At 43.3% G+C, this 25,906-nt stretch overlaps 1 protein-coding gene across 1 annotated transcript in view; it reads left to right on the top strand.

The window, feature by feature from the left end:
• The window catches only part of LOC147117355 (putative acyl-CoA dehydrogenase 6), a 103,023-nt gene extending 77,695 nt beyond the window's left edge, over positions 1 to 25,328 (top strand). The window contains exons 4-8 of the mRNA XM_085988284.1: positions 3,424 to 3,591; positions 5,657 to 5,830; positions 11,106 to 11,267; positions 15,420 to 15,570; positions 23,390 to 25,328. Coding sequence (XP_085844410.1) covers positions 3,424 to 3,591; positions 5,657 to 5,830; positions 11,106 to 11,267; positions 15,420 to 15,570; positions 23,390 to 23,483 — 749 coding nt within the window. The 3' untranslated portion in view covers positions 23,484 to 25,328. The remainder of the gene's footprint in view (positions 1 to 3,423; positions 3,592 to 5,656; positions 5,831 to 11,105; positions 11,268 to 15,419; positions 15,571 to 23,389) is intronic.
• Positions 25,329 to 25,906: the final 578 nt, after the last annotated feature.

The raw sequence follows: 25,906 nt of genomic DNA, 5'->3' as shown, positions 1-25,906 counted from the left end.
ATCACCTCTACATATTGCAGCCAATTTTAGGGCATTGAAACCTTCATTCCAGATGTAACGAATGTTAAACCGCTGAACAGTTTGATCATCCAGGCACTGTTCAGCTCTGGAGATTTTTGACACTTCTACTCATTCAGCAGTTCTTTTCCTAATTTGATATGGAAAAAAGATACAAGTATGGGCTTTCAATTCACTGATGAAAATCATTTGAAAGCTATTTTTCAACAAAGTAAAATGCTGTGTACAAAAACTTCATCCACCACCAAAATGAATGGTGGGAACTAGGGAAACAAGGTTGAATTTGAAACGTAAGCTCCGCTTTTAATTTGGGGCGCGAGTGCATGGGAAGCCCTCCTGACAGCACCGGCGTAAGGCCCAAGCAATTTTAATCCTCCATGTTGGAGGGTTGGAATCACTACCTAGCCATTGGGCAGGAGTGAGAGTTTGCAAGGCAGGAGGAGACTGCCAGGACCCAAGGGAACAGTCCTTGGCATTGAGGTAAGTGAGCAGTGGCGGTCCAGAGTAGATCACAGTCGGGTAGTGGGAAACTAAGGGGAGGCCCAAGGTTTCCTTGTGGGGCCCCGAAGAGCACGTCTGTTCTTTCTGATCCCTCAAAGAAACCATAAAAAAATTAAAAATTCAAACTTACCTGGGCCTCTTCTGGCCACGCTACTGCTTCCACCAGATTTCACTGGTGGGTCCAGCACTGTGTGCGTCTTACACGGCCTGAAGTTAAAATTGCATCTAGATCCTAATTGTGTCATAGGACCCCAACTTTTACATATGAATGAGGCCCCTACTTGACCATGGCGGGTGCCTTTCCCCAAACCAAAATTAACACTGTTAAAATGGGGGTGAGCTTGAACGCATCGGGAATGCAGCAGAAAGCACCTGACCGCCATTTTAAGCACCCGCCCGCCCCATTCCTGCCGGACTGTCAGGGTTAAAATCGGCCCTTCAACTTTTTCGAGACATAAAGTTAAGAAAGATCAATAATTAGAAAGGAACTAAAATTAGAGTTTAAAAATAGGGTAGATAGAGGATGGGAACAAAGAAAGATTAAGGGATGAAACGGAGCTAATGGGGTAAATAGAAACATAGAAGATAGGAGCAGGAGTAGGCTATTCAGCCCCTCGAGCCTGCTCCGCCATTCAATGAGATCATGGCTGATCATCCAAATTCAGTACCCTGTCCCTGCCTTCTCCCCATATCCCTTGATCCCTTTAGCCTTAAGAAATATATCCAACTCCTTCTTGAATATATTTAATGAATTGGCCTCTACTGCCTTCTGTGGCAGAGAATTCCACAGGTTCACCACTCTCTGGGTGAAGAAATTCCTCCTCATCTCAGTCCTAAATGGCTTACCCCTTATCCTTAGACTATGACCCCTAGTTCTGGACTCCCTGGCCATCGGGAACATCCTTCCTGCATCTAGTCTGTCCAGGCCTGACAGAATTTTATAGGTTTCGATGAGATCCTCTCTCAATCTTCTAAACTCCAGTGAGTACAAGCCCAATCGACCCAATCTCTCCTCATACGTCATTCCTGCCATCCCAGGTATCAGCCTGGTGAATCTTCGCTGCACTCCTTCCATGGCAAGAACATCCTTCCTCAGATAAGGCGTCCAAAACTGCACACAATACTCAAGGTGCGGTCTCACCAAGGCCCTGTACAACTGCAGCAAGACATCCTTGTTCCTGTACTCGAACCCTCTTGCTACGAAGGCCAACATACCATTTGCCTTCTTAACCGCCTGCTGCACCTGCATGCTTACCTTCAGCAACTGGTGCACAAGAACACCCAGGTCTCTTTGCACTTCCCCTTCTCCCAATCTATTGCCATTCAAATAATAATCTGCCTTCCTGTTTTTGCCACCAAAGTGGATAACCTCACATTTATCCATGTTTCTGCCCAATCACCCAACCTGTCCAAATCGTACTGGAGTTTCATGACATCCTCCTCACAGCACACACGGCCACCCAGCTTTGTGTCGTCTGCAAATTTGGAGATACTACATCCAATTCCCTCGTCCAGATCATTAATATATATTGTGAACAGCTGGGATCCTAGGACCGATCCTTGCGGTACCCCACTAGTCACTGCCTGCCACTCAGAAAACGACCCGTTTATTCCAACTCTTTGCTTTCTATCTGCCAACCAGTTCTCTATCCAAGTCAATACCTTGCCCCAATTCCATGTGCCTTAATTTTGCAAACTAACCTCTTATGCGGGACCTTATCGAAAGCCTTCTGAAAGTCCAAATACACCACATCCACCGGTTCTCCCTTATCTATTTTACCAGTTACATCCTCAAAAAATTCCAGTAGATTAGTCAAGCACGATTTACCTTTTGTAAATCCATGTTGACTTTGTCCGATCCTGTCACTGCTTTCCAAGTGCTCTGCTATTACATCTTTTATAATGGACTCTAGCATTTTCCCCACCACCGATGTCAGGCTTACCGGTCTATAATTCCCTGCTTTTTCTCTACCACCTTTTTTGAATAGTGGGGTAACATTAGCTACCCTCCAATCCATGGGTACTGTTCCAGAATCTATCAAGTTCTGGAAGATGACCAGCAATGCATCTACTATCTCCAGGGCCACTTCCTTAAGTACCCTAGGATGTAGATTATCAGGCCCTGGGGATTTATCGGCCTTCAATCCCATCAACTTTCCCAACACCATTTCCCTACAAATACTGATTTCTTTCAGTTCCTCCCTCTCATTAGTCCCTATGTTCCCCGACATCTCTGGGAGGTTATTTGTGTCCTCCTTTGTGAAGACTGAACCAAAATATGGAGTTGTTTGTTTTTGGTTGGAGCTGTGTTTAAAACATATTTTGGTTTGATAAGATTAATATAACAGTAGTGAAGTTGCTCTTGATATCACAGATTTATTACTGTAATATTAGTTCTATTTTCAGTTTCACAGTACATCAGGTGAAAATAAACATTACCTGTTGGACCAGCGAGTCAGGAACTTCTTGGACTGTCAGTAGCCAAGATTTATATAAGAAAATGTTTCGGTCAGAACAAAGATTGCCCCATAAAAGCACTGAAACACAAACTACTTGTGGCTATATATAAATCACTACATTACTCCTGATAAGCAGATATTACTGCCAATTCTCTTGTCAGATTTAATGTACATTTTATATTTTAAGTAAGTGGATCTAATAGCTTCATACACCCTTGTACAATACAGAGTTGTATTGTACTTGTAATTAACAATTTTGCCAAAAATTCAAGATTTTCTAGAGAGCCATCTATTGAGATCTGGCTGGTATTTTTGTTTCTTTCAGTCATGGAGAAAAGGTTAAAACAAAATGGAACATTTTGAATTCATAAAAAGTTTAGGATCAATAAGTTTTGTAGGTCTTCTCATATTATGTTTTATATCATTAAATTGTCCATCTTTACAGACATCAAGACCAAAGCTGTCAAGAATGGAGATGACTATATAATAAATGGAGGGAAAATGTGGATAACTAATGGTTGTCAAGCTGACTGGATGTGTCTTTTAGCAAACACTGATAATGGGCCTGTTCACAAAAACAAGTCTCTCATATGTCTGCCCATGAAATTGACAGGTAAGAATTAGAGTGAACATAAAATATAGGCTGACATGAGAGAATTGTGGAAGGTCCTACTGTCCTATCTGCTGCTAACAAATAAATAGACATCAGAGGAAATCTGTGAAGCATTAATACAAAAGCAAAATACTGCAGATGCTGGAAATACTCAGCAGGTCAGGCAGCATCTGTGGAGAGAGAAACAGAGTTAACGTTTCAGGTTGATGACCCTTCGTCAGAACTGGTATGTGAACTGGCCAGTTCTGACGAAGGGTCATCGACCTGAAACGTTAACTCTGTTTCTCTCTCCACAGATGCTGCCTGACCTGCTGAGTATTTCCAGCATTTTCTGTTTTTATTTCTGTGAAGCATTAGGCTCCCATACATTAAATACAGATGAATTCAGCCTCCTCTATGATTGAGACCTGACTCCCCTTAATTGTTAATTTTTGGTAGATTTCAACCATCTACTATATATTAATGCAGTACATGAGGTGTATTTAATTGAAAACTTATTTATAGGTACTTGAAGTACCTGTTATTCCTGTAGGTGGCACTGTAATAGGTGTTGTCAATAAAAATTGCCACCCAAAGTGATACGCAATAGCTGCCATTTTATAATGAAAATAAATTATCCTGAGATTGCACAATCACTCAAATTGCTGAGAATATTTTTCCTCAGCAACTGAAATTTCTAATGTTTAAAATTAAATAATTCCAAAAATTAAGTATTTCACAATGTCATTAAATGTAATAATTGTGTATGCTTCAATGAGATCCCCTCTCATTCTTCTGAATTCAAGAGAATACAGGCCTAGTTTACTCAATCTCTTCTCATACGGCAGTCCCACCATCCCAGGAATCAATCTCATGAACCTTCGTTGCACTCCCTCTATGGCAAGTATATCCTTTCTTAGGTAAGGAGACCAAAATTGTACATAGTACTCCAGGTGTGGTCTCTGAGCTGTACTGAGGGAATACAGTTTCCAGCTTTCAACTTTTGAAGCTTTTGTGTTTTCTATAAACTTCAGAAAGTGTGTTAAGGTGAGGGGCGAGGAAAAGAGAGAGACTGGGGCAGAGAGGGGAAAGAACAAGAGGGAAATAGGAAGAGAGAGAGACCTTGTTAATGTTAGTTCAATTTTTTTTTTTAAAGTTGAATTTTGAAGCCAACTATTTATCTACCTGTGCTTTGTTGATGATTGGGAAATATGATTTTTAATTCCTTACAGCAATGAGATACAGAGAAAGACAGGCAGTTTCTTTCGTTGTTCTCATTTGATTTATTAAAAATCAAGTAAGTTGAGCAAAAAAAGTTTCTTTGAAGGAAACAGAAAGGAAATGATGGGAATGGGTGAGGGAGGGGCTATGGACTTTTGCCACCCATCCTGGGGGAAAGAGTGCATGTGGTAGGGGTGGAGTGGATGAAAGGTTAGGGTGAGATGAGTGACAGTAGAGCAAGGAGGAGGGGAGGATACAAGGCTTAATCAAGTAGTTTAAAGGGGAATAGGTAGTAATAGAGATGGGAATGAGATGGTGGTAGGAAGGGGAAAAGATAGTGGAAAGAATAAAGAGATAGGGATGCAAATGGAATGAAAGGTAGGAGGAGACCGGAGCGATTGGAGAGAAGAAGGAAAGCAAGCCCCTGAGGAAACATTTTCCCTCGCAACCCCACCCCAAATGCAGCCTGCAGCCATAAATGGCTCTTTCCCTGTCACACCATGACATGCCACTCACTACCTGCGAGTGGTCAGAGAATTGAGTGAGCTCCTTGTTGTTCAGATAGTTCTATGGGATCTTTTATATCCAACTGAGCAGACGTTAGAGGCCTCCTATCATTCAAAAGACAACAACACCGACAATGTAGCACTCCCTCAGCACCTCACTAAAATGCCAGCCTAGGTTATGTACTGAAGTTTGTAGAGGGGCTTAGAGCCCACAATCTTTGCGTTAGCAATTGATGGTGGACTAGCCTCCTGTACGTTATTTCTATTGTGTGTCTTTATAAAGAAAACATTTCTGTTGAGAACAGGAAATTTAATGCAAAGTGTCGTAAATTTGGTAATCATATAAATTAAATTTTCAGGAATCCATGTGGCTAAAAAGATTGATAAGTTGGGCATGAGGTCATCAGATACAGCACAGATCTTTTTTGAAGACGTCAGGGTTCCAAGAAAATATCTCATTGGGGATGAAGGAATGGGTTTCACTTACCAGATGTTGCAATTCCAGGAAGAGCGCATGTGGGGAGTTGCAGGAAGTAAGTAATTACCGAACGTGAGCCAAGTTGGTTAAAAAACAAAACGCTGTTTAATCTGCTACTATGGGACTCAGAAAAAAGAAAAAGCAGGAGCTCAGTATATAACATTTAAAAAGCCTGTTTCAAAACAATGAAAGAACAACTATAGCAAATTGATGGAGGGATGCTGCAATTGTGGAAAAAGGCATACTTTTGAGCATGCAAAACAAATGCATACCTAAATACAGTAAGTGTCTTGCTAATCAGGCATGAGTCTAGATGGATTAACAAAAAAATCAAAAGTGAAATAAAGAGAAAATGTAATCCTCGACAGATCCGCCAAGGAGTAAACGAATGAAAGGACTTGGATTTATATAATGCCTTTCACAACCTCAGGATGTCCCAAAGCGCTTATGATGTTTGAGCTTGAATTAGGTGTTCTTTGTAATGAAGAAGATATGAGTTTGGAACGTCAATAGATGTTGAATATAAAACAAAGGTTGCAAGCAGTCTGGTTCATTCTTTGACACTGGCTGGGGAGGGGTTTAGAATCAGTAGCAAGGTACAGAGTTTGTGGTAGGGGCTGAAGACAATGGCCTAGAAATTCAGTGCCCTTAGCACCGATTTTGCGGCGCTAGAGGGCCTAGCGCTGCAATTGGCGCCGGTTCCTAAATTGCCTGGGGCCCTTCCGCGGCGGTAGACCGGTAGCGCTGCGCCGGCACCGATGACGTCATCGGTGTGCGCAGCGTCCCGGTTGCCGTGGTAACCCGGCCCCAAGCCGAAATTCAGTTGCGGCCGCCTCGCCAGTGGCAGCCGCAACTAAGACTCCGGCAAACGAGTGTTGCCGGAGTCTGCGCCGGCGCTTTAAGGAGGCGCGGCGGCCGGCCGCTTTCCCGCCGGCCGCCTGCCCGCAGCTCCCTCCCCGGACTTCTCCCCCCCCCCCCCCGGAACAGATGCAAGCCCGGCACTTGTCCGAGGTGCCGGGCTCATTTTTGCTGATATTTGCGCGGGCCGCGGCCGGGTGCAGGCAGCTCCTCCTTAACGGAAGGAGGAGGCCTGCACTTCCCGAGCCTGCCGCACCGCAGCGGGCGCCGCAGCGCCGGAATAGCGCCGCAATGCGGCGCGTTGCGCCAGTTTTCAGGCGCTAAAACCCTTCAGTAGCGCCGGCAGCCGTTTGGGCGCGGCGCTACTGAATTTTTGGCGCGCGCAAAGGGACTTAGCGCCGGCGCTAACTTCCGGCGCTAAAGCCCTGGCGCAGCGCAAACTCAATTTCTAGGCCAATGGCTTTAGTCTTCCCAATGTTCATCTGGAGGAAATTGCGGTTCATCCAAGACCGGATGTTGGACAAGCAGCTTGACATAGATGCAATGGAGAGGTTGAGAGAAGTAGAGCTGAGTGTTGTCAATGTATATGGCTGTAGATGATGTCGCCAGGGAGAGCATGTAAATGAAGAAGGGGTTATCGAGGATAGATCCTTGGGGGACTCCAGAGGTAATAGAAACATAGAAGATAGGAGCAGGAGTAGGCCATTCGGCCCCTCGAGCCTGCTCCGCCATTCAATGAGATCATGGCTGATCATTCAAACTCAGTACCCTGTCCCTGCCTTCTCCCCATATCCCTTGATCCCTTTAGCCTTAAGAAATATATCTAACTTCTTCTTGAATATATTTAATGAATTAGCCTCAACTGCCTTCTGTGGTAGAGAATTCCACAGGTTCACCACTCTCTGGGTGAAGAAATTCCTCCTCACCTCTGTCCTAAATGGCTTACCCCTTATCTTTAGACTGTGACCCCTGGTTCTGGACTCCATCGCCATCAGGAACATCCTTCCTGCATCTAGTCTGTCTAGTCCTGTTAGAATTTTATAAGTTTCAATGAGATCCCCTCTCATTCTTCTAAACTCCAACGAGTATAATCCCAATCGACCCAATCTCTCCTCATACGTCATTCCTGCCATCCCAGGTATCAGTCTGGTGAATTTTCGCTGCACTCCCTCCATGGCAAGAACATCCTTCCTCAGATAAGGCAACCAAAACTGCACACAATACTCAAGGTGTGGTCTCAACAAGGCCCTGTACAACTGCAGCAAGACATCCTTGTTCCTGTACTCAAACCCTCTCGCTACGAAGACCAACATACCATTTGCCTTCTTAACCGCCTGCTGCACCTGCATGCTTACCTTCAGCGACTGGTGCACAAGGACACCCAGGTTTCGTTGCACTTCCCCTTCTCCCAATCTACTGCCATTCAGACAATTGCCTTCCTGTTTTTGCCACCAAAGTGGATAACCTCGCATTTATCCACATTATACTGCATCTGCCATGCATCTGCCCAATCACCCAACCTGACCAAATCATACTGGAGTTTCTCGGCATCCTCCTCACAGCACACACGCCCACCCAGCTTTGTGTTATCTGCAAACTTGGAGATGTTACATCTAGTTCCCTCGCCTAGATCATTAATATATATTGTGAATAGCTGGGGGTTCTAGTACTGATCCCTACGGTACCCCACTAGTCACTGCCTGCCACTCGGAAAAAGACTCGTTTATTCCAACTCTTTGCTTCCTGTCTGCCAACCAGTTCTCTATCCAAGTCAGTACCTTGCCCCCAATCCCATGTGCCTTAACTTTACATGCTAATCTCTTATGCGGGACCTTATCGAAAGCCTTCTGAAAGTCCAAATACACCACATCCACTGGTTCTCCCTTATCTATTCTACCAGTTACAGCCTCAAAAAATTCCAGTCGATTAGTCAAGCACAATTTACCTTTTGTAAATCCATGTTGACTTTGTCCGATCCTGTCACTGTTTTCCAAGTGCTCTGCTATTACATCTTTTATAATGGGCTCTAGCATTTTCCCCGCTACCGATGTCAGGCTTACCGGTCTATAATTCCCTGTTTTCTCTCTACCACATTTTTTGAACAGTGGGGTAACATTAACTACCCTCCAATCCATGGAAACTGTTCCAGAGTCTATAGAATTTTGGAAGATGACCAGCAATGCATCTACTATTTCTAGGGCCACTTCCTTAAGTACCCTAGGATGTAGATTATCAGGCCCTGGGGATTTATCGACCTTCAATCCCGTCAATTTCCCTAACACCATTTCCCTACAAATACTGATTTCATTCAATTCCTCCCTCTCATTAGACCCTATGTTCCCCGACATCTCTGGGAGGTTATTTGTGTCCTCCTTTGTGAAGACAGAACCAACGTATGTATTTAATTGGTCAGCCATTTCTTTGTTCCCCATTATAAATTCCCTTGATTTTGACTGCAAGGGACCTACGCTTGACTTCACCAATCTTTTTCGCTTCACATATCTATAAATGCTTTTACAGTCAGTTTTTATGTTCCCTGAAAGCTTACTCTCATACTCTATTTCCCCCCCTCTGAATTAATCCCTTTGTCCTCCTTTGCTGAATCCTAAACTGCTCCCAATCCTCAGGTTTACTGCTTTTTCTAGCCAATTTATATGTCCTCTCCTTGGATCTTATGCTATCCCTAATTTCCCTTGTTAGCCACGGTTGAGTCACCGTTTTTGTTTTATTTTTATGCCAAACAGGGATGAACAAATTCTGTAGTTCATCCATGCGATCTTTGAATGTTTGCCATTGCCTATCCACCGTCAACCCTTTGAGTAACATTCCCCAATCAATCCTACCCAACTCGCGCCTCATACCATCGTAGTTTCCTTTATTTAAATTCAGGACCCTAGTCTCTGAGTCAACTACTTCACTCTCCATCTTAATGAGGAATTTTATCATATTATGATCGCTCCGCCCCAAGGGGCCTCGCACAACAAGATTGCTAATTAATCCTTTCTCATTACATAATACCGAGTCTAAGATGGCCTGGACTCCAGTTGGTTCCTCGACATATTGGTCCAGGAAACCATCCCGTATACACTCCAGGAATTCCTCCTCCACAGTATTTACTAATTTGGTTAGCCCAATCTGTATGTAGATTAAAGTCACCCATAATAACTGCTGTGCCCTTATTGCACGTTTCTCTAATTTCCCATTTAATGCCATCCCCAACCTCCGTATTACTGTTTGGGGGTCTGTATACCACTCCCACTAACGTTTTCTGTCCCTTGGTATTTCTCAGTTCTACCCATACAGATTCCACATCATCAGAGCTAATATCCTTCCTTACAATTGTGTTAATCCCCTCTTTAACCAGCAATGCTACCCCACCTCCTTTTCCTTTTTGCCTGTTTTTCCTTAATATTGAATACCCCTGGATGTTGAGTTCCCAGCCATGGTCACCCTGGAGCCATGTTTCCGTAATCCCAATCATATCATATCTGTTTATCTCTATTTGCGCAGCTAATTCATCCACCTTATTACAAATGCTCCTCGCATTAAGACACAAAGCCTTCAGGCTTGTTTTTTTTAACACTCTTAGACCTTTTAGAATTATTATTTACTGTGGTCATGTTTGATTTAAACCCTTGATTTCTCTGACTGCCACCTTTGCTTTTCTCTTTCCTGTCTTTTGCTTCTATCCTTGTTTCCCTGTCCTCTGTCTCCCTGCTCAGGTTCCCAACCCCCTGCCATTTGGTGTAGGGTGGGCAGAGAAGCCATTGCAGGAGATTATCTGGCTATGATCAGTTGGGTAAGTGTGGAGCAAGTAAGGGCAGTTCTACCGAGCTGGACAACGGAGAGGAGAGGTGTTGCAGGATGATGGTATAGTTCACTATGTCAAAGACTGCAGAGGGGTCGTGGAGGAATAATGTGCCACAGCCACAGAGAACATCATTCATAACTTTGGTTAGGACTGTTTTGGTGATGTGGTAGTGGTGCAATCCTGATTGGAGAGATTCAAACAGGGAGTTGCCGAAGAGATGAGTACACATTTTGCAGGTGACAACACATTCAAGGACTTTGGAGAGGAAAGGGACGTTGGTGATGGGGCAGTAATCTGGTAAAACAGAGGCGTTGAGGATGGGGTCTTTGCGGAAGGGGTAATGATACCTTACCTTACGGCTTATAAATACTTCGAAAGATCAAAGTAGTTATTCAAGGACCCTAATCAGTTAAGAATTCATTAATTAAATCACAAAAAGTGAAACTAATGAGGATCAAATGGAAAATGATTGAGGGGCCTTGAACATATTATTGAGCTAGCTGGTGTATATAATGCAAGTTGCACCCTACCTCAGAGTCACAGCAGGCTCTGCAGATCCTTGACACCATGTATTGGTGTTTCAACGTGCAGTATCACTGCACTATCATTCACACCCCACAATGTTAACTGTTGTGTTAAAATGTTATTTTTCTCTTTGCAGTGTTGGCTCCAATGCAGAACATCATTCAGGAAACAATCGAATATACACGCCAACGTAAAATTTTTGACCAATCAGTCTTGCACAACCAGACAGTACATTTCCGCCTTGCTGAACTTGAGACTGAGATTGAACTTGTTCGTTCTCTCCTTTATCGTTGTGTTGGTATGGAACTTTAATAACTGAAATCACTTTCAAACACAAACATTTTTATCATTTTAATATGAGTGGGTTTCAGTTACTATGGCCCTGATTTTAAAGGGGAGGCTGATACGGTGCGTCGAGCCCCAAAGTGGAGCCCGGGGAGTACAGGGGCATGGAGGCCCGGCTGATCTTAATGGCTGGGCCTCATTACCATAACCTTCATTGGAATCCTGCCCGAACCCGGCCAGATACCAAGGGGGGAATTTTGCCAGCCCTGGGGAGGCGCGTTTGGAGGTGAGACTGCTGGGAAAATGGCAGAATTTGGGAGCGGGTGCCCATCCCGCCCCCAGCCCGCCTCCGTGCCATCTTCCCAGGAGGCGGGTACCTGACCCACGCTGGGAGCCGCCTCCCCGAGGTGGAACAGGGATTACAGCCACTTAACTGCCTGTAACAGGTAGTTAACAGGCAGTTAAGAGGATGATCCCCATTTTACCCCTGCAAGTGCAGGCTTCCCGACGTCGGGAAACCCCGCCAGGGTCAGCGAGGCGAGCAGTGGGTCTGCAGGAATCGGAGGGGTCCAAAAGTGCGCTGTAGAGGTGAGTGATGGGTGCAAGTGTGGAGAGGTAAGTATGTGAGGTGAGTGTAAAGTGATAGAAAATGTTTACTTACCTTTGTTTCTTCCTGCAGGCTTCAACAGTTGGGGAACCGGAGGCTCCGACATCTCACCAGCAGAGATGACAGAATGGCTGCTGCATTCTCCAATGCAACAGCCATCTGATTTCTGCTCAGCAGATAGGTTTGATGAGTCTTGAATACAAGGACTCATCAAACAACAGAGAATGCCAGTGTTTGACAGCTTCACAGAGCTGTCAAACGATGACAATTCACCTGTCAAAATTTTTTGATAGATGTAACGTCATACGCTGACGTTCTCTGTCACCGGCTTTCCCTTAATTGGCTTGCTAAACCCGCTGGGCGGGCTTAACAAGGTCAATCAAGGGAAAATAGCGTGGGTTGGCCAGAAGTCGCTGGAGGCGGGAATAAACCCGACAAGTGGGAGTCCCACCTCCAAAAGCTCCACATTGGCAAAATCGAGCCCATAGAATCATAGAATTTAGGCACAGAAGGAGGCCGTTCAGCCCAATGTGTCTGCCCGCCAAAAAAGAGCTATCCAGCCTAATCCCACTTTCCAGCTCTTGGTCCGTAGTCCTGTAGGTTACGGCACTTCGAGTGCACATCCTAATGCTTTTTAAATGCGTTGAGGGTTTTTGCCTCTACCATCCTTTCAGGTAGTGAGTCACAGACCCCCACCATCCTCTGGGTGAAAAAAGTTCTCATCAACTCCCCTCTAATCCTTCTACCAATTACTTGAAATCAATTCCCCCTGTTATATCTATTCCCCCCTAGTTATTGATCTCTCTGCTAAGGAAAATAGGTCCTTCCTATCCACTCTATCTAGACCCCTCATAATTTTAGCCACCTCAATTAAGTCTCCCCTCAGCCTCCTCTGTTCCAAAGAAAACAATCCCAGCCTATCCAATCTTCCTCATAGCTAAAATTCTCCAGTCCTGGCACCATCCTTGTAAATCTGCACTGTAACCTCTCTCTAGTGCAATCACATCTGTCCTGTAGTGTGGTGACCAGAACTGTATGTAGCACTCTAGCTGTGACCTAACTAGTGTTTTATACAGTTCAAGCATAACCTCCCTGCTTTTATATTCTGTGCCTTGGCTAATAAAGGAAAAACTCCCATATGCCTTAACCACCTTATCTACCTGTCCTGCTAACTTCAGGGATCTCTGAACATGCATGCCAAGGTCCCTCTGTTCTTCTACACATCTCAGTATCCTACCATTTATTGTGTATTCCCTTGCCTTGTTAGCCCACCCCAAATGCATTACCTCACACTTCTCTGGATTGAATTCCATTTGCCACTTTTCTGCCCACCTGACCAGTCCATTGATATCTTCCTGCAGTCTACAGCTTTCTTCCTCACTATCCACCACATGGCCAATTTTTGTATTATCTGCAAACTTCTTAATCATGCCCCCTACATTGAAGTCTAAATAATTGATATATACCACAAAAAGCAAAGGATCTAGTACTGAGCCCTGCGGAATCCCACGGAAACAGCCTTCCAGTCACAATAACACCTATTGAACATTACCCTTGCTTCCTGCCACTGAGCCAATTTTGGATCCAATTTGCCACTTTCCCTTGGATCCCATGGGCTTTTACTTTTCTGACCAATTTACCATGTGGGACCTTGACAAAAGCCTTGCTAAAGTCCACGTAGACTACATCAAATGCTGTACCCTCATCGACCCTTCTTGTTACCTCCTCAAAAAAATTCAATCAAGTTAGTCAGACACGACCTTCCCTCAACAAATCCATTCTGACTGTCCTTGATTAATCCGTGACTTTCTAATTGACCATTAATTCTGTCCCTCAGAATTTTTTCCAATAATTTGCCCACCACCAAGGTTAGGCTGACCTGTAATTACTGGGTCTATCCCTTTCTTCCTTTTTAAACAACGGTACAATGTTCGCAGTCCTCCAGTCTTCCGGCACCACACCTGCAGCCAGAGAGGATTGGAAAATGATGGTCAGTACCTCCGCTATTTCCTCCCTTCTCTTAACAACCTGGAATACATTTCATCCGGGCCTGGTGATTTATCTACTTTTATAGATGCTAAGCCCCTTAATATTTCCTCTCTCACTATGTTTATCTCCTCTAATATTTCACACTCATCCTCCTTAACTACAATGTCTGCATCCTCCCTCTTTTCATTAAGAACCATACCCATGTCTTCTGCCTCAACACACCGGTTACCTTTTTGGTCTCTAATAGGCCCTACTCTCTACCTACATTACCTAGCCGGCCGGCAGGAGTGTAAGTTCACAGACAGGAGGCTGCCACTGGGGACCCGCAGGATTGATCCTAGGCAGTCAGTTAAGTGGTAAGATCACAGAAATCACAGAATCACAGAAACCCCACAGTGCAGATAGAGGCCATTTCGGCCCATCGAGCCTGCACCGACACATATCCCACCCAATCCCCGTAACCCCTACACCAACACATATCCCACCCTATCCCCGTAACCCCACGTATTTAATCCCCCTAACACTAAGGGTCAATTTATCATAGCCAATCATCCTAACCTGCACATCTTTGGACTGTGGGAGGAAACCGGAGCACCCAGAGGAAACCCACGCAAACACGGGGAGAATATGCAAACTCCACACAGACAGTCACCCGAGGCCGGATTCGAACCCGGGTCCCTGGCGCTGTGAGGCACAGTGCTAACCACTATGCCACCGTGCTGGTGGGGGTCGGGGGGGCAAAGCTCGGGGTCATCATCGGGACTCATTTTACATATTTAAAGAGGACCCTGACTTTAGAAAGAATGTTAAATGTATTGCATGGGTGTAGACAGCCCCTTCAGCTCGAGTGATACTTTATGAACATGAGATTTTTTTCTAAGGAGATAAAGGTATTATAATTATACAGATTTTACATACTAGATTATTCTATTGACATACATCTAAACTCAGTTTATTGGGACTCTAGCAAAGTTTTACGCCCTCTTAGCATTTAATGTAAATATTTGCATGTTTTTTGTTGAATTCTTTTGTCATTTTTGATCATTCTTGCATATTATGTGAAAAAGGGATTCTTTTTTGCAGTTTGCTACACAATTAAAGTAAGATTTTTGAATTGTTTTATATACACTATTGTAACATATATGGAAACTATGACATTTCCTAATATAATTTGTTAAAATAAATCAAAAAATCGCAGCTTATCACATCTACGCGGCACAACATCACTATTTATCAAATCACTTGATTTGATCAGGGGAACTTATTTGTCACCGTCAGCCACGACACTCTGCTGGCAAAAAATGTCAATGTTACTACATTCTTAATTTCTATAAGTTACAAAGAATAACACACACTGGAGTTTATCCAAGGCAGTCGTACCTCGGGGTTGAGGTGATATACCAAGCTTTGCCTTGTAGTTTCTGATGCCATGTCAAACCCTTAACCCTACTCCACCACCACGAAATATGATACTGCCTTCTAACACAATCGACTTTGTGTTATGCTTTGTTCATACAAGAATTATTTTTAATTATAGTTATAATTAGGTTTATTTTTTTCTTCATTCAGCTCAGTATATTCAAGGAACTGATACAACAAAATTAGCCTCAATGGCAAAGTTGAAGGCAAGCCGCCTGGCTCGTGAGGTAGCCGACAGCTGTCTCCAGTTCTGGGGAGGAATGGGTTTTACTAATGAGGTGCTGGTCAGCAGACTGTACAGGTGAGTAAAATTAAAGGATGCAGACATGAACTGAGTTTAACTGCAAACGTTTTCTTCATATTTTAAAAGCCAAGAATAATCTCCACTAAAACAGTAATCTATTGAAGTAGATATTCTAACAGTAATTGATGGGTTGTGAAGTATATAAATTACCATGAAGGTTTCTAGTCATATCATTTGATTGTGAATTGGTTTACAGGGGAGATTTTCTTGGGTCTGTGTAGGCGCAACGAGTGTTGTAAAATCATGCGGCTCGTAGTGCATGCCTCTAATGGAACCGGCCCGATTTTCCTTCCATTATGGAAACATTGAATGGATTCCTTTACAGATGTGTGCTCTGACCCATCGGATTTTCCAGTATTCACTGTGCCTAGCCGATCCAGTGCCCAGACCCACAAAAATCTTTCCTTATAAGTCTTCAAATCTAAACTAGTGCTTTCTCAAGTTTGTGCATATAATGAGTTAGTAGTGGATCTAATAAAGTTCAGCACTCTCAGTGGCTCAATCACACAAACCTGGAACCTCCCATGTTTGATCCCTGCTTTGTGCTGATTTAGCTGATCTCAGCCAGGGTGGCACTAAGAGTACTTTAGCTGCCTTCAGCACCCCTGGGCTAAGGAAGAGAAATTTGGTCAGAGTTGCTGTTCCTGATTGCTATCCAGCATCCTTTGCTTGAAGTTTTTTTTAATTCATTTATGGGATGTGGGCGTAGCTGGCAAGGCCAGCATTTATTGCCCATCCCTAGTTGCACTTGAGAAGGTGGTGGTGAGCCACCTTCTTGAACCGCTGCAGTCCGTGTGGTGAAGGTACTCCCGCAGTGCTGTTAGGTAGGGAGTTCCAGGATTTTGACCCAGTGACAATGAAGGATCGGCGATATACTTCTAAGTCAGGATGGTGTGTGACTTGGAAGGGAACTTGGAGGTGGTGATGTTCCCATGCGCCTGCTGCCCTTGTCCTTCTAGGTGGAAGAGGTAGCGGGAAGTCCTTATGTGGAACATTGGATGAGTAAAGGAATAGTTTTGGCTGTGATGTCACTGCCCTCAAATTTCTTTCTGACACTTATTCACAGAATCACAGAATCACAGAAACCCCATAGTGCAGATAGAGGCCATTTCGGCCCATCGAGCCTGCACCGACACATATCCCACCAGATCCCCGTAACCCCTACACCAACACATATCCCACCCTATCCCTGTAACCCCACGTATTTAATCCCCCTAACACTAAGGGTCAATTTATCATAGCCAATCAACCTAACCCGCACATCTTTGGACTGTGGGAGGAAACCGGAGCACCCGGAGAAAACCCACGCAAACACGGGGAGAATGTGCAAACTCCACACAGAATTACACAGAAATGGTAAGAATTACATATGAATAGTGGCCAATTGAGAAAAACCTACTTGAATGAGGTACCAAGGGATGCCCAGCACCCTCTGGCACCTCACACATACCCATGAAAGACTCCATGCCTTGAGAATGGGAGGTCAGGTGGGGAGGGAACGTGCAAAAAAAGAAGCAGCAGTTACTGGTGCTAATTCAATCATTTTGGACAAATAATGTCCTGATCAAATAGTGCAAGGCATAAAAAGTACTCCACCTATATCGTCAAAATAGGTTAACATCAATCATTTATTACAGCAGAAAGTGTTAGAAATTACAGGAAATAATTTTTTAAATGCAGTATTAGTTTTTTTTGCTCAGGATTTTGATTCTATTTGAACAGCTTCATATGACATATTATCCAATTTAATCCTGCTTTCACACATCTAATTAGATGGCAGTTCAACTATAATTATACAAAATAGCACTGGAGGAAAAGCCAATAGAATCCGTTAGGTCCAGGTTGTGTGTTTTTTGCGTTTACATATTCACCATATTTGTAATACCAAATATTCAATAGTGAAAGAAACATCTGTTAGGTCTGTGTAATAACAGGCAGTTCATAGTAGTTTTTGTTTACCTTGAGATTTCTTACTCCAGAATAAGACTAACAGCTGTGTTGATAGGGATAAAAACAAGATGCTGGAAATACTCAGCAGCTCAGGCAGCATCTGTGGAGAGAGAAACAGAGTTAACGTTTCAGGTCACTGACCTTTCATCAGAACTGGAAAAAGTTAGAGATGTAACAGGTTTTAAGCAAGTACAGAGACAGGGACCAGGAGGAGGGGAGGAAAGAACAAAAGGGAAAGTCTGTGATACGGTGGAAGGCAGGAGAAATTGAATGACAGAAGGGATGATGGAGCAAGGCAAAAGAGAGTGGTAATGGGACAAGTAAAAAAAAAAAATGGATCTAGAAGAGGTGTAAATGGGAATAGTAGAATCAGCACCTGCTGTCCGAAAAAATGGAGGCAGAGGTTATGATCTGAAATTGTTGAACTCAGTGTTGTGTCTGGAAGGCTGTAAAGTGCCTAATCAAAAGATGAGGTGCTGTTCCTCGAGCTTACATTGAGCTTCATGCTGTGTGCTGATAGGGAAATGCCCAAGCTGGTTTTTGTTACATTCAGTTTAACAAACCTATTTGCACAATGGGGATCAAACATTTCTCAGATAGCATGATAACCCCATTCTTGAAAGTAATGAAGCAACTGCCAGCATGGGATGCAGAATAAGACGGGACCCAATCAGCATGTGAGTTCCTTTTGTCTTCACAAAGGTAAAACAAGGATTAAACAAGTAATACCACTTTTTAAACTCGTACTAGAGTGCCTTGGAAGGGACCTGAGAATAATTGTTGACGTGTTGCTTTTAATATCCAGACTATATGGCAAAGCAAATTTTAAAAAGGCTAATAGAATGCTAGATATATAACAACCGCAGAAGAATTTGGGGCTGAATTTTCTATCCATAACACTACATGCACCTGTCATGGGCCATTATGGACAGAAAAAAGGGTTGGAGGTGAGCATTTCCAGCTACCAAATTATTAATTTCATTATGCTTTTCAGTGCCTCCTTTGTACTTTTCTCCAAATTTGCCCCTTGAGTATCATGAACTTCTCCATGTTGCTTAGTGTGCACTACTAGTAATTGACCCCTAGGTGAGGGAGCAGCACTAGTAGATGGCTGCATAGCTAACTGATGAGTTACAGTGAAGGCTTATTACTCCATCTGTGACTAACAATAAGGGACTTTCATCAGTTCCAAGGGTCTCCTTTGCTGGAGTCACCATTGGTTATGGGTTTTCAGAGGTGGCACTTATAGATGACTGTAAAAGGCTCTAGGAGGACTATCAACAGATGAGTGGAATTGGCAGACAAATGGCAGATGTAGTTTAATTTGGGTAGGTTTAAAGTCATGCATTTTGGGAGAAAAAACAAGGAATAGGAATATCCACACAATGAAAATTTGATGAAGAGTGTGGAGGAACAGAGACCTAGGGATACAAATACATAAATCCTTGAGTGTGTGGATGCAGGTAGTTAAAAGTCATAAAATGGCCAGCAACATTTGGGGTTTTATAAATAGGGGCATAGAGTACAAAAGTGAAGAGGTTATGTAAAATTTATTCAAAACAATGGTTGGGCAACAGTTAAGAGTACTAAGTATCGATTTGGGAACCCCATTATAGAAACCATATAGCATAGATTCAGTAGGATGATGCCAGGGATGAGAAATGATAGTTGTGAAGAGAGAATTGAGATACTGGGACAATTCCACTGGAGCAGATATGGCTGAGAAAATTTAATAGAGGTTTCTAAAGTTATGAAGGGTTTTGATAGTGAATAGGGAAAGAATTTTTCCTCTAGTTGGAGAACCTATGTACGGAATCTCCATAAGTATGAATGGGGATCCCCTTCTATCATTGGTTGGGCCGGCCCATGTGATCCCAGGGGTGCTTGTGAACTGCATGTGCCCCTGGGATACATGGGCCTCGATGCAGGCCTACGCATAGAGGCCCAGGAGCGCAAGTGTCCGAACCTCCGGGACCATCAGGTAAGTTCGTAGATTTTTTGATGGTCGGAGGCATTCGCCTGCGGGAAGCCTCCGACTGCAAATTCAGGGCCATTCTGTTTTTTGGTCTGCCTGTTGAGACTGAAGGTGAAGTTGGTGTGAAACTGTCATGACACATTGTTTTTTGCTTTTGAATCTCAGATTATTTAAGTGTCAACTTTTATATTTGAAGTGCATGCTTAATTTTAAATTGACTTTGTTCATTCTCAAGACACGAAGAGTTGTCACTTATGCAGCATACAGAAGGGCAACTGGGGCCTATGGAACCTCACCCTTGCAAGAGTTGGAAGGAAGAACAGTACTTATCCAATTCCCTGTTGAAAGCCCCGATTGAGTCTGCCTCAGGCAGTGCATTCCAGATCCTAACCACTCGCTGCGTAAAGTTTTTCCTCCTGTCATCAGTCCCACCCTCACCCTCCTCCTTCTCTCTGCTTTCTCCCCTCTCTCCTGTCACCCCGGCCTCTCCGCTCACGGGATGTTTGCATCCACGGTGGATGAGCTGCCTGCAGGCCTCGAAGCCTCAGCCCCTCCTTGCTAAGCACCACCCATCCCGCTGGGCCCGATTCCAAACCAGCGGCCCGCCATCGCCGCCATCTTGGTAAAGGCTGGCCTCCTCCTTCTCTCCGCTTTCTCCCCTCTCTCCTGTCACCCGGGCCTCTCCGCTCTGCAGGATGTCACTGCCGAGCTCTTCGGGTCAGAGGGAGCGGGAGCTCAGCTCGGGTGACTCGGGCCAGGCCTCGGGCGCTACGCCGCCCACGAGGTCTCCGCCGCTTTCTCCCCTCTCTCCTGTCACCCCGGCCTTGCGGAAGTAGGAGCAGCGATGATGGGCCAGTGGGGAAGGAGCTGCTGCTCGGGGCCGCGGTCGCTGCCCTTCGCCCGGAGGCTCGCCTACTTTGACGGCCATTTCGAGCGGCTGTGCCGGCGCCAGCTGCCCGCCTCCGAGCCCGAGTGGCGCCGGGTGCTGGAGCCTCTGCTCTGCTGCGGGGCTGCACCGACCGGCGCCCGGGCTCGCTCTCGCTCGGGCCGCCGCACACGGCGCTGGCCACCGCCGCCCTGCTCTCGCTCGGCTGCTGCTTCCTCCTCTGCAGCCGTCCCGGCACTCGCTTCCTGAGCTTCTGTGGCCGGGCTCTGCTCATCCAGGTCGGTATCCGCCTCGACCTCTGCGAGAGGTTGCACTGCCAATGCTTTCAAAATATCTCTCTTTATTGTAGTGGATGTCAGAGGGATTCTAAGAAACGCCGTTAACCCAGCTTGCATTTATCTAGCGCCTTCAACTTCTAACTTTCCCCCCCACCCCTTTCCCTCCCCCACCCCTTTCCCTCCCCCACCCCTTTCCCTCCTTCCCTCTCTCTCCCTCCCTCTCTGTCTCTCTCTCCTTCCCTCTCTGTCTCTCTCTCCTTCCCTCTCTCTCTCTCTCTCTCTCCTTCCCTCTCTCCTTCCCTCTCTCTCTCTCCTTCCCTCTCTCTCCTTCCCTCTCGCTCTCTCTCCTTCCCTCTCTCTCTCTCCTTCCCTCTCTGTCTCTCTCACTCCTTCCCTCTCTCTCTCTCTCTCTCTCTCTTTCCCTCTCTCCTTCCCTCTCTCCTTCCCCTTCTCTCTCTCTCTCCTTCCCCCTCCTCTCTCTCGCTCTCCTTCCCACACAGACAGACAAACTCATATATATATATATACATATATATATATATTATTTGTACTTTTTTCATAACAACATGCCCTCAAAAAACCCTCGGCACCGCCAGGCACTCCAGCTAGTATATATAAGTTTTCTAATCTAAAATCCTGTAATAGTGGTCATGAAAATCCTTGTTGGTAGACCTCTGTTTTTGCTTAACAAGAGTTATTTGGCACCGTGTTCTTCACATGGAAAGTTCATGATTTTAAGTTTGCCATTAGTGATTGAGAAACTGAGTAAACAATGGCTTTAGTCTCAAAATAATGAATCCTACATGTGCTGAAGGAAAAATACATTTCCACCTCTTGCGAAATGTGGCACTTCATCAGATGTAGTAACAAAAGTTTGGACCAAATGATGAGAAATAATGTCTGCTAGATTTCATATTTGCCTGGGTTACTGTGTGATGTGGGACAACCCAAGACAAAAGGGAGGGAAATAATTTTATTTCAAAGTATATAGTTGTCCTATATTGTATGAAGCTCATTTCTTGCTGTTGAACTAATTCAGGACAAGGTGATAGCAGGGTCTTCTTTCCCTGCCCCATATTTGCTGCAGTTGCTTTTAAATTTTCTTATTAAATTACAAACGGGAAAATTTAGAATGTTCCGTTACTGAACAGCTATGATTTAATTTGACATTTTGTTCAAGTGACTGGAAGGGTGCTTTACCCTTGTGGTAAAATGTGCAGTTTTGTTACGTGAGAGTGGAGGATTTCTGAAAAGTAATGCTTTGTGTTTTAATGAAATATTCTGTATCTATTTTGGAACTACCATTCAGCAGTGGGATGTTACATATCTGAATCAACGGTCAAAGCAAATCACAAAGCAGCCATTCACGGCAATGATTTAAAAGGCAAGCCCCAGACTGCCATGCCCTGATACCTGAAGGAAGATGTCCGGTAGCAAGTGTCTGTTGCAAAATAAACATCTTTTTTAATGAGGCAAACAAATATAATTACTATAGTGCCTTTTTGCCGGTTTAATTTCCAGTTCCTGTGAAATTATTGCAATTAGGAGGCGGGGCTAGCCTTGTCGCAATTGCAAGGCATCACTGCCAACATAAGTGTGCCTATACCATGGTTGAGCGCAACCCAAAAATTGTCATATTGGCAGTTTTAAGGTTTTGATGTCTGTCATTGAAATGGCATATGTGGAATAACGCCTGCATTTCATAGCAGACGTCCGCAAGTTCGCTGCTTAGTCTATGCCTTTCTAAGTGTTCACTAATTATATTGCATATGATGGACCACAGGTGTTTACGCACAGTTGTTGCACCAATGTGACCTAAATCTGCTCAATGGAAAATAGCGTAAAAAGGACCAGAAAACTCCAACCCTGCATCAAATAGCACAAGAGAATGGCAGTATTGAAGCTGCAAGTTACTTCCCAAATAATGTCTGCAGTCATTTTTCCAAAAATAGTTATTTCCTTTTGCTGCCCGCAACTCCCTATCCACATCTCAATTTTGAGTGTCAAGCAAGGCTGCTATTCAAATCTCAGTTTTCAAATATGCAACATACTTTGCAAGGAAAAGCGGGAAAGTTCTTATACAGGCGTGTGCTCCATCCTGTCCAATTTTCTAATACAGTACTTGCTGTATTCAAGTGATCCAGTGCGCCTGGGTACAGATCCAGGACATTCTCTCTTATGGTACAGCTCCTGCTGTGGTAAGAAATGCAAGAAAAGAAACGTTGCTTTTATTAAAAAAATATATACAAAAGAATAGCTTTGCATTCCGATTGTGACTTTTTATTGTTTTCCTTTCAAGGAGCTAGATAAAATTTCTTCTGTAAACTTATACGGTTATTTATTCACCAGTTTGCTTATTAGCTTAAACCTAAAACAATTTTTGATGTTATGATGCTCTACCACTTATCGAAGACAGGAGAGATCCTGTGAAAGGCATAGGATAATTCCAGTAGCTAAAACAATTAACAGAAATATTGTTCTGATTGTTATTCTCGGCATGTTACCAAATTAGCATCGTGTGAGATGCTCCGTTGAGACTGGTACCTCCTGCTCTAGGAGGAACAAAAGAATATAGGTCAGAATGCTGGCAGTAAGACACTCCTTGAAACATTTCACATGGCTGGGCATTGTATTTGGGAAATAGCACACTGCAATGAAAAAGGTCAGCATTTATATATCTTTATGTGCAGTCAATGAATGATTCTGTGTTTTTATTTTATCCTTGAGGGATATGAGGTTGATGTCAATCGGCGGTGGTGCAGATGAAGTCATGTTGTCCATCATATGCAAGTACATGGGAACCATTCCTGGAAAGAAATGATTGATTCAAATAATAGAAAATCCATCACCAGGGACAAGAACAAAACAATGTTTTGTTGCATTAATTGTTTTTGATGCTTTCTATGTGACATTGTTTGATTTTTATGACAATTTTGTAAAATGTTAACATAGAGAAACATATCTACTTAATACTGTATGTTGTACAGTGTCTGTGTAATCATTATTTTGTCTTAGAGAAACTTTGTCAGCAGACATGAAATAATCTTTTTCACTTGTGTAAAAGCATAGAAATATTTTGCAAGTTGAATAATGAATGGTTATTATAATTCCTTTTATTTAGTACTGGTTTAATGCCTGATCTAACATCACATTTAAAAAAGAGGAAAGACTGTGGGACTACTTTCTGTTCAAAGTACTCACACCCAGCTCGCAGTATTTATCTCTAAATATTAGGACTATTTCCACTAGAACGGAGAAGTCTGAGGAGATTTAACAGCTTTTTTAAATTATGAAGGGTTTCGAAAGGGTGAAGTAGAAAAGGACTATTTCTTCTGGTTGAGGTGTCATAAGTTTATTATTGTCACTAAGAGAGTGAGGGGAGACATTGAGAAATGCCATTATGCAGAGAGTTCTTAATGTATAAGATGCTTTGCTACAGTACACCATAAATAGATAAATATTTGAAGCAGAGCAAGATTCAGGGCAGTTGGATTAGGTTTAGATTGCTCCAGACACAATGGATCATATGGTGTCCTGATGTGCTGTAAATCTCTATGGTTATATTACTTTGCCTATTATGAAATATGTGGGATTTTGTGGTCTCCTTCCTCTTAAGCTCTGTGATATATATTACAGGAGAGCCTGGGCTCTGGTAGAGTGACTTCATTCACTTTAGTGAAAGTTAGCACCTCAAACCAGCCTGGCACTCAATCAAGAGTCTGCTAACCTTGGAGGAAAAAACATACTGCTACTGGATCAGGCAGCTCCAAGGCCAGTCCAAAATTCTGAAGGCAATTGAAATGAATAGAGTAACTGAGACACACTTAACATGAAGTAGCTGAGCAGGGATGGTGGATCTGTGAAACTAGAAAATGGCACATGCTTCATAATAGTTATCTTTATACTTAAAGGTTTTCTCCGCAATTTGCCCTTAACAGAAAATACTCACATTAGACTTTTATATCATTTAAACCAGTTTTAACAGGTGAGAGGTTTTTCTGAAACCCACTGTTCAGACGTAAATATCCTAAATCTGTGACTCAAATTTTATTGCCAAAGTTCTGTTGAAATCGTCCATTAATTGGAATTCTAACAGTTGGGTGAGGTAATAATTGAGAAGAAAATGGCTAAAGTTAAACCCATGAAATCACTGGCAAAACAGTTTTTTGAGAGCAGTGGGAGCAAAAGAATTGGAAGGTCTGTATTCAGTTCTTTTGGTTACTTGCCAAAAGTTGAATGTTTCCCATTAGTAGTTTAGGTTATTACTTTAGTGTCTTAGAACAGGCTAACTTAACTGGTTCTGTGTCAGATTATGGTGTGTCAATACACTTTATAATTTTATGTAATATTGGTTGATCTCCTGTCACATTGCACATTATGATTTTATGTTATACATTTAAAAATGTACTACAGGGTAGTTGATCACGCATGGTATTGCTCACGAGCAGAAATTGTAAAAGTGAAATAGCAGTGGATGGAATCGCCACCACATGACCAGAAAAATGACAAATGTACGCACAAAAAAATCTTGTCATTATCCCTGATCCTACTCTTCCCCGGAGTAGACAGCAATGAATAAATAACAATCCCAGCTATAGTTCAGTTATGTTTGTTTCTTTCTTTACTTTCAAGCAGCAAATAAATAAAGGAAGATATTAATTCCCAAGTGTGTGCATTAGTAATGTGTGGAATCTCCACTATGGGCAAGCAACGTTCCCTGTAATTTTGTTTGGCGCTGCGTGGGCCAATCAAAATACTACGCATGCATGGTTTTCTCTTTGAAGAGGTGGCAGGCTGGCTGCACGGGGTCCCTGGAGTGCCGCACAGCTTACAGAAAACAGTGGTGGTAAGTAAAACATTGATATGGACAATAAGATTCTTTTTGGTTTTGAACTGAATAGTTACTTAAGTAAAAAAAAAACTGCTCTTTTAAAGTAAAACTAAAGGAACTCCTGTGCAATCTGAAGTTGATGGAGCAAAACCATATCATCCTTAAGAACACATTGAGTAGAATTTATTGTCAAAATAACATGAGGCTAACAGCAAACAACCCCTCTGGCATTGAAAATTAACTTTTACAAGCATGGAGTCTCATTCCTTCAGCTTTCAATTGTTGAGAGATTTTTTTTTAATTACTTTTTATTTCTGTATTTTTTTCTCTCTCAATCCAATCTTTCTTTCCCTCTCTCTATTTTGCTTTCTGTACCTGATTTGACATTGAATTTACTATTCTAACTTGCACTT

This window comes from Somniosus microcephalus, chromosome 5, assembly GCF_052327205.1.
Source record: "Somniosus microcephalus isolate GS21.2 chromosome 5, FLI_Smic_1.0, whole genome shotgun sequence".
In the NCBI taxonomy this organism is placed as follows: domain Eukaryota; kingdom Metazoa; phylum Chordata; class Chondrichthyes; order Squaliformes; family Somniosidae; genus Somniosus; species Somniosus microcephalus.
This window is presented reverse-complemented; position numbering and strand designations above follow the sequence as displayed.